This window comes from Protopterus annectens, chromosome 10.part0 (genome assembly GCF_019279795.1).
Source record: "Protopterus annectens isolate FY-2018-M chromosome 10.part0, PAN1.0, whole genome shotgun sequence".
In the NCBI taxonomy this organism is placed as follows: domain Eukaryota; kingdom Metazoa; phylum Chordata; order Ceratodontiformes; family Protopteridae; genus Protopterus; species Protopterus annectens.
Genome location: NC_056744.1, coordinates 570,496,356 through 570,514,296, shown reverse-complemented (window position 1 = coordinate 570,514,296; position 17,941 = coordinate 570,496,356). Strand labels below are relative to the sequence as shown.

The 17,941-nt window shown below is 36.0% G+C and overlaps 1 protein-coding gene across 2 annotated transcripts in view; it reads right to left on the bottom strand.

The window, feature by feature from the left end:
* Positions 1-17,941, bottom strand: part of SZT2 (SZT2 subunit of KICSTOR complex) — a 3,556,133-nt gene that overhangs the window by 3,318,692 nt on the left and 219,500 nt on the right. For both annotated transcript variants that reach the window (XM_044085412.1, XM_044085413.1), the window contains exons 8-9: positions 16,961-17,171; positions 915-1,085 (exon numbers count right to left, since the gene is read on the bottom strand). In XM_044085412.1, the coding sequence (XP_043941347.1) occupies positions 915-1,085; positions 16,961-17,171 (382 nt within the window). The remainder of the gene's footprint in view (positions 1-914; positions 1,086-16,960; positions 17,172-17,941) is intronic.

Here is a 17,941-nt window from a genome sequence, read left to right as displayed (position 1 = left end):
GAGATGACATCATATTATGTTTTAAAAATAAATATTTATTATCAATACCGGTATATTCAAAAAAGCACTCCTGACAACACTGGCCTCCTCATGCTCTTGATAATGAGTATCCAGTAATTCATTCATATCTTTCCTACATGTGCTTCAGTATAACTTCTCCAGCTCCGCTAAATTATAACATATTTTTTTAATATAATCTGCATCAGAAAGACTGATATTCAGCACATGACAGAGATGAAATGACTGTGGAGAAAACAGCTCCTGCTGTTAAGGAATGAGTCAGCATTTATAGGTTTTGAATACAGTTTTACAATAACTGGCAAATCTGCTATTCCTGCTAAGTTCCAAGGCTTAATAATTAATACTGTTCTTAATTTACAACTAAAAGAAGGCTCTAACCTTCTTTGAGTATAAGTGAAATATTCAGAAGTGGGATATACACTATGTAAAGAAAATGAAAAAAATGATACAACTACAAAAGGAAATGGGACGGCAGGGATGAAAGATAATGGCTACTATAAATACATTCATTTTCATAAAAGGATCATAGTCAAGTTGTTTATAAGAGGAGCAAAAATGGCCCCACATCAGTTTGTTTAGTTAGTACATAAAATATATCTCAGAGAGAAAAATACTATAGATAAGCAATGACTACAAATAAAAATATAAGCCCTCCAACCAATACTTATATCAGGAAGTAGAAAATATCAACATGGGGTTACAACTGAGGTTCTTGAAGGGCTGTAGGACCCAAGCCCGATAATCAAACTAATGAAGTCAATTATGTGATTATAAATTCATGACTACAAACAAAAACCAACAGATATCTGTCTCAGCCAGAAAAGCTGCACCACCACGTTAGACAAACATACATCTATGTACTGTAAAACAACAGTCCAAACCAGTTATATCACCTTTGGTGATGTTGATCTCACGGATGCCATAACCCTCACGCAACCTGACAGACACCACACTAAGAAGACTGGCGTGGACTTCCTTCTCTGTGTGCTTCTTCCTTCTCATTGCAAGTGCGGGGTTACTGCTTGCAGAAACCAAATGCTCATTGAATAACTTATGTTGAGACACTGTAAAGGGGAAAAAAACAAAACATAAAGACAATGCATACAAAACTTTTTAAGACCCAGTTTAATTAAGGAAAAGCACTCACTACTGTGTGTCATTCTTTAAATGTGACCTTCAGCAGTACTAATCTGACACGAAAAGGCTTTTAAAACTTGTTCCTTTCCTGTATAAATTACAAACATTAAGTTCTCAACAAAACATTCTCTAGCTTCTGTTTCAGTATGTACCTTACATTTTTAACAAAGCAACTCCCCTTTGGGAAGTCTGGCATCAGTTTCACAGCATCAGTCTCTCTGTTTTCTAAACATGACAACAGAACGAGCAAGATACGATACAAGTAATATTATAGCAATAACCCACGCCTGGGTGTGGGTAATGCTGGATTTACCCATGGTTGGTGTGGTTTGGTCACAAGGACGAAGCCCGAGTGGCCAAACAAAGCCAACCGTGGGTAAATCCAGCATTACCCACACCCAAAAGTGTGTTATTGCTATTATACAATGACATTATTTAAGAAAAAAAAAATTACTTTTCTTACAAAATGGCATTGTATAATGCCTCCTTGCTGCTCTTCCGCAGCTGTCTGGTATTCTGCGGCAGTTCTGATGTACTGCGCATGCATATGCATACGCAGTACATCAGAGCTGTGGGCAAAAGCAACGGAGAAAACAAGATCTCTGTTGTTTATTACAAACTGTTTCGCTATGTTAAATGGGTTTAACATAGCGCGACAGCTTTAAAATAAGCAACAGAGATTCTCCGTTGCTTTTTTTAAAGTTGTCTCGTTATGTTAAACCCATTTAACATAGCGAGACAGTTTTGAAAAAAGCAACGGAGAAAGCAAGGAACGTTTTTTGGAGCCTACTTGGAGTACAAAAATATCTATGTAAACATTTCCAAGCAAAGATCCTAAATTAAATTACTTTGCTGCATATTTGGGAGACATACATATATCATACCATTGTTTCTTTGTGAATTCCTTAAACAATCTCTCTTCCTAATCTTTTCTTACCAACTCTGATTGATTCTTACAGTAATCATTTAACATTTTGTATGTTCTACTAATTATTCTATTCTAGCTAGATTCTACTAAAAAGTCTACCAGTGCTGCTCTTTCGCTTAGGATCCCCCTATTTCTTTCTCTTCGTCTATACTCTAAATATCAATCCTTGATAGGGAAGGCAATGTCTAGTCTGCAGTCCATATAAATTATTGGCCTCTTCCCATTCTATTACGTTTCCCTCTCTGAATATTTGCTCCCAATACCTTGGTTCTTTTAACAGTTTTCTCCAATTCATTCCAGCCCCCTCTTGTCTATTATTTGTATCCCTAACTGCAGTCATCCATATCAGCAGAATCTCCTTTCTACATTCTGATGTTGGCTAACAAAGGGGAAAGAGGACACCTCTGCCTGACTCCTCTGCTCAAACAGAAATTATCAGAGAGGAACCCACCCAGTTTAATTTTCGCCTCCAGTCCCTCATATATCATCCTAATCAACCTTATAATTTCATCAGGGAATGTAAATGCTTCCATTGCCCTGCTCATAAACTCCCAGCTTACTCTGTAAAATGCTTTCTGTGCATCAAGACCCACCACAAACAGTGGTACTTTCTCACACACTGCTTCCCTCTGGATTATCAATGTTCCGTTAATGTTGTCAAATGTTTGCCTCCCCTCCACAAAACCACACTGATCCATATCTATCAGTGTTGCCATCACCTTTGCCATTTTTTTAGCCATTATAAACACAAGCAGTTTATCACCATGGTTTAGAAAGCTGGATCCGATGGGTCTTCACTCTCTTTAGGTATTACAACCACCACACCACTTTCTTCCAGGATGTTGGTGCTTCTCCTCCTCTTAAAATACTGTAAAATAAAACCTTCCAGATCTTTATCAGTTTTTTCCCTCCTAACTTCAAAACTTACACATGAATAACATCTATTCCTGAGGACGTTCCTGTGGATTGGTTATATATCACCATTTTTATCTCATCTCCTCCCATCCTGTTAGTAACTGGCCCTCATGTATCTCTAACTTTGGAATATTTCATTCTTCCATAAACATTTCCATTTGTGCCTTTTCATGACTTCCATATTTCTCTGCTTATACAGACTTTCATAAAATTTCCAAAATATTTCTAGAACCTCTACAGGATCTATTGTTATCTTCCTTGTTATAGGCTCCCTAAGCTTGGAGACAACCCTTTCTATGTTTGGTTGCCAGAGTCTCTGAGCTAAAAGTTTTTGTGTTCTGGAGTTACTATAAAAAAACAGTTGCTTAACAGCAGTCTTTCTAAACTCCAGCATATTATCGAGGTAATCCCTTATTTTCTGTTTTGCATTCTGTAATTGCTCCTCTTCTTGTTCTTCGAGATGACCCCTATTCTGCAATACTTAACATTTGTCAGTCCCTCTAAATAATTATTTTTCCCTCTAAATAATTCTTATTACTTTTAACTATATATCTCTTTTTTTTTATTTCCACCCTATTTTATACTTCACTTTAATTTTATCCCACTCCCTAGCTATATTTTCAGAAGAAATTTCTATCTTCTCTAATAACTCCTGAATAATTTCCAAAATATATATATATATATATATATATATATATATATATATATACACATACATACACATATACATATACATATACACACATATACATACATACATGGGAGACGTCTTCTGGTACCCATCTGGATGTCACTGCATGTTTAGAATATTTGGTGAAACTAGAAAATACTTCTTTTGTGAAATTACTGGAAGAAAGCTATCTAGATGATTAGCCAAGTATCCCAAAAACTCTCTCTGAAATGCAGCCGCACTGTTTTCTGTCTCATCTGCCATAAAGGATAGATTGCCGTCTAAGAAAGAAAGTTTACTGAAATGAAAGGAAACCATGTCAGTGGGATTATTAATTTCTTTCTGCATGATCATTGTTTTAACTTCTTATATTCTTTCTTTATTTTCAACAATATCTCAATACAATTTGCACAGACCTCATGCATGGCAGTTGCCTGATATGCACCAAAATCTCTTTTACTATAGTAGTCTCACTATTGTTGCACACGAGGCACAATCTACTACCAGCTGTTACAATACTTTCTTATAAGGACTTTCTCCTCAGACCTGGCTACTTATCTTCCTCATTTCTGTATTGCACCATCCACCTTCCAGGGCAATTCTATTCTTCCATCAATGCCTTTCTGTGACACCACTTCTGTGTGAGAAACTTAACTTGGTGTCTGCTTCCCACTTTTTCTATTTCCCTTACTTTCTGCACTGATAGTTTCATATCCTTTAACTCTGATTCCAGACTATTTTTCCATCTTCTGATAATTTTTTTGTTTTGTTTTTACTAGTATCAGTACCAGATCCCGCGGTAGTGGTGCTGCAGTAGTGTTGTCGCCTCACAGCAAGAAGTTGTCCCGTTCGATTCTCAGCTAGAGCATCTTCTGTGTGGAGGCATGCGTGAATGGGCGTGCCTTCATTGAAGGTTGTGCGTCAGGGCTGGTAACTCAGCACGTAAAAATCCACTATCAAACATTAGCGGACCAGAGTTCCACTGTGGTGACCCCTAACCGGGATAAGCCGAAAGACACAACAACTAGTATCGGTACCAGACTGACCAGCGTATGAACATGTGTCTGACTGTCCACATCTCCCAACCAACTAAGGAGGAGTTTCCCCTTCAGGCTTCCCTTTTCTCCTGTTATCTTACCTATCAATGCCATCAAATTCTTCTATTTATCCAGCTTCCTACATTCCATCGAGAAATATGATCCCAATCTCCAACCAGCTTTTGGTCACACCTCTAACACATTTCAAAAACCATGGTGGATCATCCTACACAGTCTATCTGGTATAAAGAAATATTTATGTAAGCACTTCCATGCAAAATTCTAAATTTCCCAGATCTAGTAGCCTCTTTAGGCATCTTGCATATCTCTTTCCAATCTTTTTCATTTTCACCCCAGATGTTTCCCCTAGCTTTTTTTTAAATATATTTTACAGACCATCAACATTTAATCAGGTTTCTTTACATTCTTCCCGATACTCCATTTTTACTCATCACTCCTGCAGAGACCTGGGCAGGAGGCATTTATTTCCTAATGTCTCTCTCTTATTTTTCCAGTCACGTCTAATCAAGGTAAATCTTACCCTGACTGTCAGTTCATTGCTCTTCTACTAGCAGACAACTCCTCTTAACACCCTCCCTTTTCCCTTCCTAAGGTCCACTTGCAAAATATAATTTTTCAAAGCCTTTCTTCACTATTTCTTCATGCTCTACTACTTAGATGCATATCCTACATCAACCATTATCATCTCTGTCCTGTTGTTTTTTTATATATTCATTCATCTTTCTTTTACTTTTATCGTCAAAACCATTCACATTCCAGGAAATAATTTTTATTGTAAATGAAAAAAGGCACAGCTGTTCCAGCTATAATGTATGAAAAACTTTTATTGCACAAACCACAGACGGTAGACTTCACACAAATAACGCTGCTACAGTTGTCTTATACGTTTTTGGCAGCTAACTTCATCAGAATGAACTAACCACATCAATTCCTCCCTATATATGCATTTGTAATTTAATTTAATCCAATTAAGTCATCCACCCATTAATTACACTTAATTAAATGTGTAATGTCAAACAGCATAAAAGACAGACTTGTAACTATAAAATTTCAAGTGTTGCTAAAGTCACAACCAATAAATAATACATATACTGTTAAATAAAACTTATAAATAAGTTATGTTAAGTAACATGTACAAATGTTAAAAAGTGTATGTGTAACTTAAAACGTTTGTATAAACTCCTAAATTATAATGAATGAGAATCTTGTGCAATAGCACCATCTTGTGGTGATCGTTGATAAAATTAATAGCAAAAAGTACAATTCATTTTTTAAGAGAGAATGAATATCTAATCATGTTAAATAGTAGATGTTTGTTCAACATTCAACATAAGTTAAAACCTTGTTTGGCACAGAGACCACCTTCTTTGTGTTAAATAATTTTTATTCCCATTCTAACTCCTTGCAGTTATTCTCCTGATGCTTCTTCACTGTTGTCTTCAATTCTTCTGATCTTCAGTACCTCAAGCTCCGGTGTGTTCTTTCTTTCTCCCATCCACTTTAGCAGCATTAACTCATTCCTATTAAACAGTATTACTATCAATAAATAATAAACTATATACAATTACAAAACTCTGCTTTCCCATTTATCATCTTCCTTTTCAAACTTATCAGCATTGTTCTAATCTGCCATTGAAGCTTTAGCATGGCTTTTCCTCTGCTATCTCCACCCAGCCCTAACTGTCTCTCGAATTCTCTCTCACTTCTACTTGGCTACTTTTAATCTTTTGGCTATAGCTGGCTATTCTTTCTTCAGTAAATGTAATCTGACCAACTTCCCGCAGTATAATCACACTTGTGCTCTACCTCTTTCAGCTATCTTACTGCTTTGTAAGCTTTACATTGGTTTAATTATTTTCTGGTCTGCTTGTTCATTTCCTTCTAAACATCTTTCTACCTTCTTCTTCTAACCTGCCCTAGTTTACTGTTTTTTTTTCCGGACTTGCCCATTCACTACCGATTTTGTCTAGCAAAGAATTTATATTTAATTCCATGCATCTTAACACCCCAGTCACAGTTTGTTTTCATTAATTAATCTAAATTATACTTCTTTATATTCATAATGTTTCTTCTGTGGGTGCTCTACATGCTAAAGTATCCACTCCAGCATAAAACATGCTTGAACCTTCTCATGCTCTTCCCCCTTAAAATTCTGCGATGGGGGTGAGAGGATAGATCTAACCCAGGAAATTGAAACACTGGAGGTCTTTCTGTACTAAAATCCCAGTATATATTCTTTTCATATCATGTGCCAGAACCTTCACTCCCTTCCTACCTCTTCCCCTACTTTGTATGCGCCTGCTCACTACACTTCACTTGAGATGTCTTGTATTTTGCCTAGATGCACCATTGTTTCCCACGACTAGTTTGCACATTAAATGGATTTCAATTCCCCCTACAAAAGACTGATCCCCCCATTTCCTAATGCAGTGCGAGTACAAAACACTCTGTATTCTCCTATCTTAGTTTTAGTGCATTCTGCTAGGACTTCCCCCGCTACTCCTCCCTTCTTATACTTTATGCTTGGTTAACATTTCCTCCTCTTATTCACTTAGTTTATACCTTACATTATTCGTGCCCTGCTAAATATAAAGTCAATTAAACACACATCCCACAGCTCTACAGACACACTTCTGTCCTGTCCACTTCATGAATATCCCAGATAGTATTTTAAAACATGCAAGTGCTACCTTTCTTTTAAATTACCTTCTACAGACAAATGAAAGGTTTTGCAAGCTTCTTCAGCTTAACTTTGAGAAGTACAACACAGTTATAACAGTAATAAACCAAATGTCCCACTAGCATACCTTATTCAGATTGCAAACACCGAGGTATCATGATAAGAAAGCAGTCTCCTGTCTGATCTACTTGTTTGCATACCCAGTCAATATACATTGTGAATCATAAGACTAAAACACAACACGACAGTCAAATGTGTGTATCCGATGATGGTATAACTAGGGCAGATGGCTCCTATCTGGTCTCCAGTTTTCTATTGTTATCTCTCACTGGTCCTCATCACTAGTGTTATAGTCACAGAACTGGATCTCCTTCTCTTGCATCAAACTTTCCCTAATTCTTCCCGTATTCTTGGACATTTATTTTTGTTTCTCTGGCATATGCTTTTACTGGCCATCTTTCCTGTATTTTTTTTTAGCTTAGTAACCTTGTTGGTGGTTTCTTCTTGTCTCTCAACTTGAAACTCACAGTCCTTAAACTGCTAGTACCTCTCAAGTTCTTTCATCGCCTTTTGTGCTTCCATGAAAGATTTCATTCCAGTTGGAAAGATTTTGAAGACTGCTGGATATAATAACTTAAACCTCAAATCTATATTCTTATATTTCCATCAATGCATGTACAAACTTATTTCTCTGCTGTCTAGTAACTGGCAACTAGTTCTGATCCAGATATATATACAAATATCCTTTATCTTCCGGATTCTGCCTTTCTTCCACAACTCACTTAAAATTTGCTTTTTTAATTGATACATCTGAATCTTTACCACAATCTGTCTTAGGTAACATGCAGAAATGCCAGTCACTTGAATTATTCTACGAGTTCAGTCAGTTAAGGTATTCTCAACTGGAAGACCTGACCAAGCACTAATATGTTTCCTCAAATTTTAAGCAATCCTTTCCTTCACCTCCATCTGGAATGTTGCTGATACAAGTTTTCCCTTCTTCCTCTTCTTTCTTGACCCGCCACTTCCATAATCTTTTCTCACATCTCTTCCTGGACTGCCTCCAGCTCTGTCAGCTGACCTTGTGGTCACATTCTCTTTTTCTAATGACTTCAGCTTCATCTGCATTTGTAGATAAGGCAGTCCCAATCTCTTCTATCCTCTGATCAGTCTCTTTCATTTATTAAGAATCCACTGTTAAGCGCCTAGCTGAAATTAAAAAACAAATAAAAAAAAATGTGGCTGGAAGAAGCATATCAAGCCCGGTAAAAAAAACTTTTCTTTATTAATTGTAATAAAAACAGTTAAGCGCTTTAAGTGTTTTTGTTACAATTAATGAGAATTTTCATACAGGGGCTCGAACTACTTCCAGCCAAACTTTTTTTTGTTATTTCTCTTTCATTTATTCCCGGATCGAGTCATTTGTCTTAACTACTTCCTGGTTTACTTTATCTATCAGAACTACTTATACTGTACTGATTAATGCGGTACTTTTCCGTTATCGGGGCAACACTGTTAATGCGATCTTTCAGCTGTAATCCAGTCCCCTAACATGTCCAGTAACCTCATGTCAAAGTAAAAAGTATTACTTTGAATAATTAATTTGTAGAAAATAACTTTTAATTCGGACTTTCACTAACATCTGACTGACAGAGGTACTACATTACAGCTGAACGATCGCGTTACAGTGTTGACCCGATAAGTTAGAAAGATGGAAAGTATAAAATACAGCTCAGGTCATTTTTTTATCTCCTAAAAATAAGGTATGCTTTTTACTTATCCGCTTTTTTACTAAATTTGTTCATTTCTATACTTTAGTGTTAAAGGCCACTCTACCCTCGTTTTACTCAAGAAAGTACCTCCCACCAAGCTGACATCATCCTTTTCCCCACCCACTGCCTATTATTTCAAAGGAAAGTGCAGGTTGATCGGTAAGCTTCTGAGAACTGTAATTTTCTTCTAAGATGAAGGGTACTAAAGTAAGATTACACAGAAATGTAAACAGCAGAGTGCTATCAATATCAGCCATGCTGAGTTTACTTATCGGGTGGCATTGCTGTTGCACAGACAATTCAGTTTCACTGCCTGGTTTAAAGCAAAAAGAAACAGAAATGACAGTATTTTACAATGTTATTTCCATACCTAACTTTTGCAGTGGTTGGTACGCAACAAAACACACCAACCTCAATATAGTCTGCGTTTCTGATTTTGATGTTCGCTTAATGAAAGTAGGGGCGCGCACGTTCGTTTCCCAAAGATTATTATTATTAAAAGATTTTTGTAGTTTTTAGTACAAAAAATGGGTTGAAACTTACAGAATGAAAAAGGAAGAAAAAAACATATCGCTATATACAATATTTACACAGACGTTCTGTTGTAAATTAGTAGGTAAAACTAAAGAGATCACACTGGTCAGCTGTGCAGATTTTCACAGAATGTTTAGATTTTTGCCTTATATTTTGCGTGCATTTTCATAAAATTGTGGTTTTCTTGAAAATCATTAGTAAATTGTTTAAGATTTAAGTCGTTTCAGACTTCATACCGTTCAGAAAATTAGTGATAAAGCAAATCCTGTTATTCTATCTAATTTCTAAGTGTTGCCCCGATAACGGAAAAGTACCATTAATGCACATTGGCAAGACCTAGATGTAAAGTTACAGAGAAAAAGATCACCAATGCAGTACTGATTCCTGCATACAACCTAAATGTCTTTTAAAGAGCTACAAAATATGGAAGTCAAAAAAAGAAAAATAGGTTTGTGGAGGTCAAGGGGAGGAAGCACTGTGGTAACTGGCAAGGCATTTTGGACCAAAAGCATAAGCAAATGTTGCCTTTTCTAAAAGATTTCTAGTACCTACTAGTCTACGGGTTTTTCCATCACACATACATACAAATATTTCAAGCACAGGCATTAGTACCCATCTAGACTGCCAATATACCAAAACAGTTGCTCCTATAGTGTCCAGGCTGTTCGTAAAAATATCTAAACTAGTGCTTGCTTTAATGCGATTTGGGAGTCTATTGCATGTATCAGCTGCTCTCTCAAAGAACTGATCAGTACAATTCTCATTCCTATAGAACCTTTGACATAGGCTGTCTGAAGATTCTCTACTATTTTTTGATAACCCCAAGCATTTGCAGAGGTAGCCGTCTCTAAATGCCTTGTACACCTGAATAAGGTCTCCTCTTAAATATCTATACGAGACACTCTACAAGTTCAGATATTTCAGTCTTTCATAATAACAAATTTTTACATCCATGGATGCCCTTGCTATACTTCCCACTATATCGTTTCCAGTTTACTCATGCTTGCTTTCTTATAAAGGTTTCTATATTGTTATTCCATACTCAAGTTTGGGTCTAATGTGACTAACACAGCAATAACTTCATCATTCCTTTTTTCCTAGACTTTAAAATCTTTTATATAACCTACAGTTCTATAACTATCATTAACCAATTGGTTGATACGGTTACAAAACTCAAAGCTGGATCTACCCATATACTCAGGTCCTTAAATGAATTTACAGTTTCAATCACTGTGTGCTGTATTAAATATTCACCTTTCAATATAAGTCACCCAAATCTGATATACTTGGATTTTGATGTATTTATCAGCATATTATTCTCCTGTGCCCAACCAGTCAATTTAGTCAAGTTCTTTTGCAGACATGCGCTATCTGTAGCACATGTAATCAGTTTACCCAATCTCAAATCATCTGCATACAGACTGTAGAACACTTCAGATGAAAAAGACAGATCTGAAAGTTATGATCTAAACAAGTATGAGCCTAGGACAGAGCCCTGTGGGACATCTTGACTGCAACCAAGAATTCCACCTGTCCAACTGCTGTATGACGCATACCATGTCCTATTTGTAAGCCATGCAGCTATACATCTTAACAGTATATCAATACCGACATGTTCTAATTTATTGCTCAGTGTTTTGTGCATGCCCCTGTCAAATGCTGAAATTAAGTCTATATAAATTACATCACAACACAAGTTTTCATTCATAGCTGTTATTATATTTTGTAGAACATCATGTTATCTTCACCATATGCTGATACATGGTTTCAAGTCCTAACCTTTCCGATTCTGACAATAATGTATCCAATATTAACTTCTCCATTATTTTTCCACAACATGAAAGTAGACTGTGCTTGTCTTGCTCCCCTTTCCATGTAAGACAGTTTTAATAAGTACGTGTCTCCAATCTTGAGCAATTTCCCCATAATTACATGGCCTAGTAAATAATAAATATAATGATACTGTGAATTCTTGCTGAAGTATTCTCAAGTCATTATTTCTAGTTCCATCTCCTCCCTGTGCCATGTTTGGATCCAGTTTGTACAGTTCTTTTTCAATATAATCTAATTTGATTTCAGTATCTGAGGTTACCTGGATGTCACCAGGACTATTTATCACCTCCTTTGTGGAGCCAAACTATTTTGCATAAGCCTTTGTAAAGATATCTATAATCTGTTGGGTCTGAAAATAAATTTTAGAATCTACACACAGTTTATCAATTTGTATATCTTCACTCCTTCCACATCTTATTTGTATACGAAATGGTTTCCTATTATGTTTGGTAGCTTCATATACATTTTCTTAAATTTTTCTTGATCATGCCTCACACTATACTTAATCTGTGTGTCCAGCTTGTTTATTTCAGTTTTCAAAGTTGGAGTTTGACGTTTTTTCCATTTTTTATATTTTTTGTCTTTCACCTTGATCATGTATGTTGTTTTTACGTAAATAGATCTTCCTGACATTGTATGCCTAGATCCTGATGTTAACACTTTTTTGATTTTTTGCATTCAAACAATTTGTCTTTCAAAACTTTCCGCATTCCTTCTACAGTTTTTCCACTAAACACATCACTCCATTTAGCTTTACATAGTGACTTGTTTTTTTCTCTCCATATAATCTGTTATTAATCTTCTGTGCATTGGTTTAGATTTCAGTTTGGCAGAATTACCTAGCAATATATTAACCTTTATAACCCCGCAATCGGTACACATCAACAGTGTAAAACTTGACATGAAGTAACAGTAATTTCTTTAGGAACATAAATATCTAGTATGTTCCATTCCCCGATTGTAAAAAATAAACTATCTATAAGAATTGTTGTTCTTGAATATGCCGTGAATAATTTCCTTACTAATGTTGTTGAATCAATATTATTTTAGTCTGCTTCTGGTAAATTTACGCCCCCAACCACTTTTATTCTTCCCTCCCGTGTTTCATGCAAGAAAATGCAAGAATTCCTCTAGGTCATCAGCACCTGACTTTGGTGGTCACTCCAACAACTGTTATATGTTCCAGGGTTGTCGTTATCGTCACAGTTACACACTCTGTAGTATTGGTGTTATCACTGAACATGCAATAATCACAGGTCTCACAACTATCTTTAATCACCATTATAACACCTTCACTTGATTCTTTTGTTAGAATGTCTGTTACAGTAAAAACATTTACAACTTGATAGAACTGGTTTCCAGTCAATTTTCTTTAACCATGTTTCACAAACAAAAAACAACATCTATACTGTGGAAATGAAGCAAATTTTCCAATTAAAACTTTTTATTAATGCTCCTAGCATTAACCACCATCAGAGATGCATCAAATGTTGCTATTTGTGAACTGTTAAATTTTCGCCCTACCAAAAATCCTGCCATATGGTTGTCAAATATTGCAAAATATCTGCTGCAAAAATTCTCTTTCCTGATCTTGACAAGAACACGCCATCATATCTGAACACGTGTGCCCAAAATTAGGCTCTGATGCTCCACAGATTTCCATTTTTTTTTAAAATGGGACATTTTTTTCTTTACAAATTTATCAAAAAGTCTTTTCATTCAAAGTAACCTGACTATCCTTTCTATATTTGACTTGTGAAAAATAGATCCTAACACCTGTACAGGCTATGCTAAGAAGGCTGTAAGTTCCCTACTAACAGTCAAGAGAATTCTTGGAGATGAGAAGATTTGCACCATGAATAAAAAGAAATGCATGCTTCCTTACATTAAGGCATTCTAAAGCTGGTCTCACATTAACTATTTCTGCTCCTGGTAAGTATAACGCTACTGGATGTTCATTATCTTCTCTAAAAATGTAAATATCAGTTCCTCTAATAACTGAATCTCCAATTACAATAATATCTCTTCTGACCAATTTGTATAATGGAATGATCTTCATCAACATTAGCCTTATCTATCATGATGAGAAGTGGCAAAATCCCACTCACATGCAAATGAAAAGCCAAGGTAATAATTCACAGGATACTAATGTGCCCTGCAAAGATGTCATGACAGGTCAGATTATACTGCTTTAATGGCTTCAGTAATGGGTTTCCAGAGAAGGAAGGCTCTCTGTTGTTTTGCTAACACAGGTCTTAGAACTCTATTTCGGTTGGGTGGTACATCTCATTAACATTCTTGCCATGGCCTTGTCATTACTTAATTACTGTCCATGTTTTCAAAATTCACAAGGTGTAGGAGAATGCAGGTGTAGAAGCAAGCCATGTTCTGAAGAAATGAGATCACCAGTACTTAAAGAGAGATTCAAAGATACTACCAGGAAGCAGTGCTAGGATGAACACAGCAGACACTCAAGATGTAGTGCTCTATGGTACAGTTAGGATAAAGTCTGCAATAACAGCTGTTATATGGTCTAAAGAGAAATGGACCACGGTGAGCTTAATCTTTCTTTCCAACTTGTGATATCAGACAATTAGCAAATGCTGAAGAAAAAAAAAAAAAAAAAAAAAAAAAAGAGTACAGAAGGGAAGACTTCCAGTGACTAGCTAAATAATCTGGAGGATGTCCCCTGATGCTGGGGCCTATGGAAGCTGCCAATGAACTGGAATGAAATCTAGAAGCAAAGGATGAACTTTGGGATATTAATGATGGACTTCTATGTAGTGAGGAAAAAAGAGAACTGTAAACATGTTTAATATTATGCTTCTTGTACTCCTTAGCACTGTCCTCACTTTTTTCTATTTTTCAAATTTCTTAATTTACTTATTTTTGTTCGTTAATTGGGCAGATGGGCTAGTACAGGACCCATTTCAATCCCTCCCCAGGTCATTTGGCAAAAACATTACATAACAACACAACTGTTTAATGACATGTATGTATTGCAATAAGAAATTTAATGCTAGAATGACAACAAATATGTAAGATTTAACAGCCTGTAGTCTTCAATAGTGATAAAATGCCACTTCATTTGTTTTGTATTTTTCTCTGTTTTTCCGCATTGATCTAGAGGTTTACTTGTGTAGTGCATTTCAGACTTGTGTTTTAGCTCAAGGGGTAGAATAGAAAGTAAACTTGCTTACAATGGATGCCCTACATTTAAAAAAATATATAGGAAAAAGAACTGGACATGATAAACAATGCAAAACACATGGCTAGTGCTGACATTATGCCAGTGACATAATTCTAAAATATGCAGGCATCTAACTTGCATACACTCTGTGTCAGATTACTAGGCACATAGATACATTTTTCCTGACTATGGATGTTAAAAGGATACAACAAGGAAATGAAACATGAAAAATTCAAGAATATAAATTTTTATCTTCAGAGTAAGGGGAAAAAAGAACAAGAAAACAGTTTAGAATGCTGTGCCAGAAAAAATAAGTGGGCATGCAGGAAACTGACAAAGGATTTTGGATGGTAGTAGTCTCAAGCTGGCAAATGCTAGAAAAAATGGCAAGACATTAAAATATTTGGTGCAATTCCAGTAACTATTATATGCAGCAACTATTAAATCAACGACTGGCAGAACTTGCTTTTCAACCATCTATGCCATGTTACCATGGGGTCATTAGAGGTCTCCTTATCCATGCATCATCATTCGTTCCTACACAGGAATTAGAATGAGGAGCACTCAAAATAAATCATTTAAGGTATGTAAAAAGGAGCGATTATGACCTACAGCCCTAATGCCCCCTTAGCAGAACATGAGCAATGCGTCCAAGTTCACAAATGCTTGTATACAACCACATGGGCACAATGCATGGGAATCTATGCTGCATATGTAAAATGCAGTGCAGATGACGACAACCGTCTGGATCCACAAAAAAAGAAATTAAAATGATGCAGACACATTTACCTTCAACTGTAAAAAAAGGGTGAACCAATAACCACCACTCCAATCGCCCCTCTCCCTAGCTGGACCTCAGAAGACTAGACTGCAATTCAAGCCTGGATGGATACCACACGGCATAAAGCCAATGAAAATTACCAGATCTTACAATAAGCAAAGGTCTGAAGGGCATAGTCTTATAGTATCGACCAATGGTATAAATTCAGCCTACAAATGTTAATACCACAAACAGCAAACCTGTCAAACAATCGGATCAAGGGCCCACGTGCACATTGAAGTATGAAGACGGCTCATCTCATCATTATTTCATAGCCTTCAAAATTTACTACACTATCGAATTATGTCAAATAAATGTGCTATGTGGTCCCAGCCTTTGACTAAAACATCCAACTTTTGACAAATCCAAAGTACTACTATACCTGGGCCTTAAATAAAAATCCTTCAATCCCCCAAAAAACATAACAATGCAATAAAAGTTGTCAGTCAATTTACACTAGATATTCAGTAAGAAGGAAGAAAACCGTAACCTTCAAACAAACCACAATGCCTCAGGGTGGTCAAATGTCTTGGCACAGACACATAAGCAATACAAACTAATGAGGAGGCTTTATCACGTAAGATGCAATTCCATTGAAGAACCCAGAAATGTATTTTAGTTTAGCTGACATGCAACAGAAAAGATTCTGCTACACTTAGCAAATTGAAACACTTCTCTATAATACACCATATCACCTACATGCAAAATTATTAGGAGTTTAAGTTATGCCATGCTACCATCTCTAATCTTTGATGATTTTTAAGTAGTAACTGATTATCTACAATGAAATAACAGATTTAATTCATGAGGCAATAAAAGATTTCTTCCAAAACTCTCAATCATAAACAACAAAGTCCGAACACAGCATAGCACTACTTGCCTGATACAACTTAAAACAAAAAGTAACATGCATACTTCCTGACAACAGATGCACTTCAGCTCCTTCAAACATGTGGACTAATAAAATTCTCTTGCCATTTCTCAGGAAAATTATTTCAACACTTGACCACAATCAAATGGCAAAATACCTCAGTGTAAAGAACTGTACCAGTACTGACTATACCTGTGGATAAACTTTGTAAAGGACTAATCTTAGACCATCATGACCAGTTGCAAAATGACTTCACCTATACTGAAAAAGACTTGGTAAACCAATTTTGCAATGAATTAAGACATTACTATAAACTGTTGCAGTGTAGCCTTCTTTAGCAATTAGAAACACAACCAAGGAACCAGCCAATGAAATGTAAGAAATAGCTTTAAATAAGAGTTCAGCTGTTCAAAGAGAAACCAAGGCCTAGTACAACTCCACAAAACAGGTAATTAAATACATCCCAGAATAAGCAGCTATGTTTTCAGCATCTTTTGTACATTGTTACCCACAAAAATCAAACTTGCTTACCACAGTAGTACTCTGGGTTTAAAGACTCCCCAGTTCTCAGAAAGGAATACAGAAGGAAAGCCTTATGATAGACATTCAGATCTAAGCATGACTGGTCAATCTCAGGGCAAGCTGACATGTAGGATCCAAATGTTGCCATAGAAATAAACTTCATTAATTCCACATCAGGAACATATCCAAAGCTGCAGTCATAAGAGTAAACTCCGCCAACCTAAAATAAAAAATACGCTTATTTTTAACTGTTGTACAGTAAGAAATTATCTGAATGTTTCACAAAACAGCATTAAAAAATTTGATGTGGGAAAAAAACTGCAGTAACTGAACAATGGTTAAGATGCTGTGCAGAACAGGAGACCTTATTAGCTGCCTATTAACTCCCGTCTGTAAACTGTGTGAGCCTGGCCAACTTTAGTTGGCTTGGATTTTCAGGTATCCCTTATAGAAGGGATAACATTTTTCCAAGGGAACATTATGTTCATCAAAACAGAAAAATAAAAATAGAAGTACGCTTCACTTCAGTAATACAGCAATGAAAAATCATAGCAATGTTGAAATCAACAAAACTGAAGAATTCGCTTTCATTAAAAAGATTGTTCATTTAATACAGTTATTAGCCACTTGAAAATGCAAGTAGTAACACATTTTAAAATATTTAGTAGATAAGGCAAAAGAAGCTCATGGTGATATATAATCGTATGGCTAAACTTTCTGCTACAAGAAAGGTGGGTGCGGAACATTTCAAGTTCGACAATCCTATTACACCTGAACGAGCTTGCAAGTGGTCTACAACTGCTCACTGGTTCTACTGCTCCATAAATTAAAAGTTATCTCACCTTTAACAATCTAGCTAAGCTACACAAATAACTAAATCGACTGTAATCAAACCTCAGGTTAAAGTAAAACAGTTCAGCACTGTTGTTGAAGTAATATAAACCATACCTCTCAACCGTACCGAATTCACCAATATTTACCGGTTTTGAC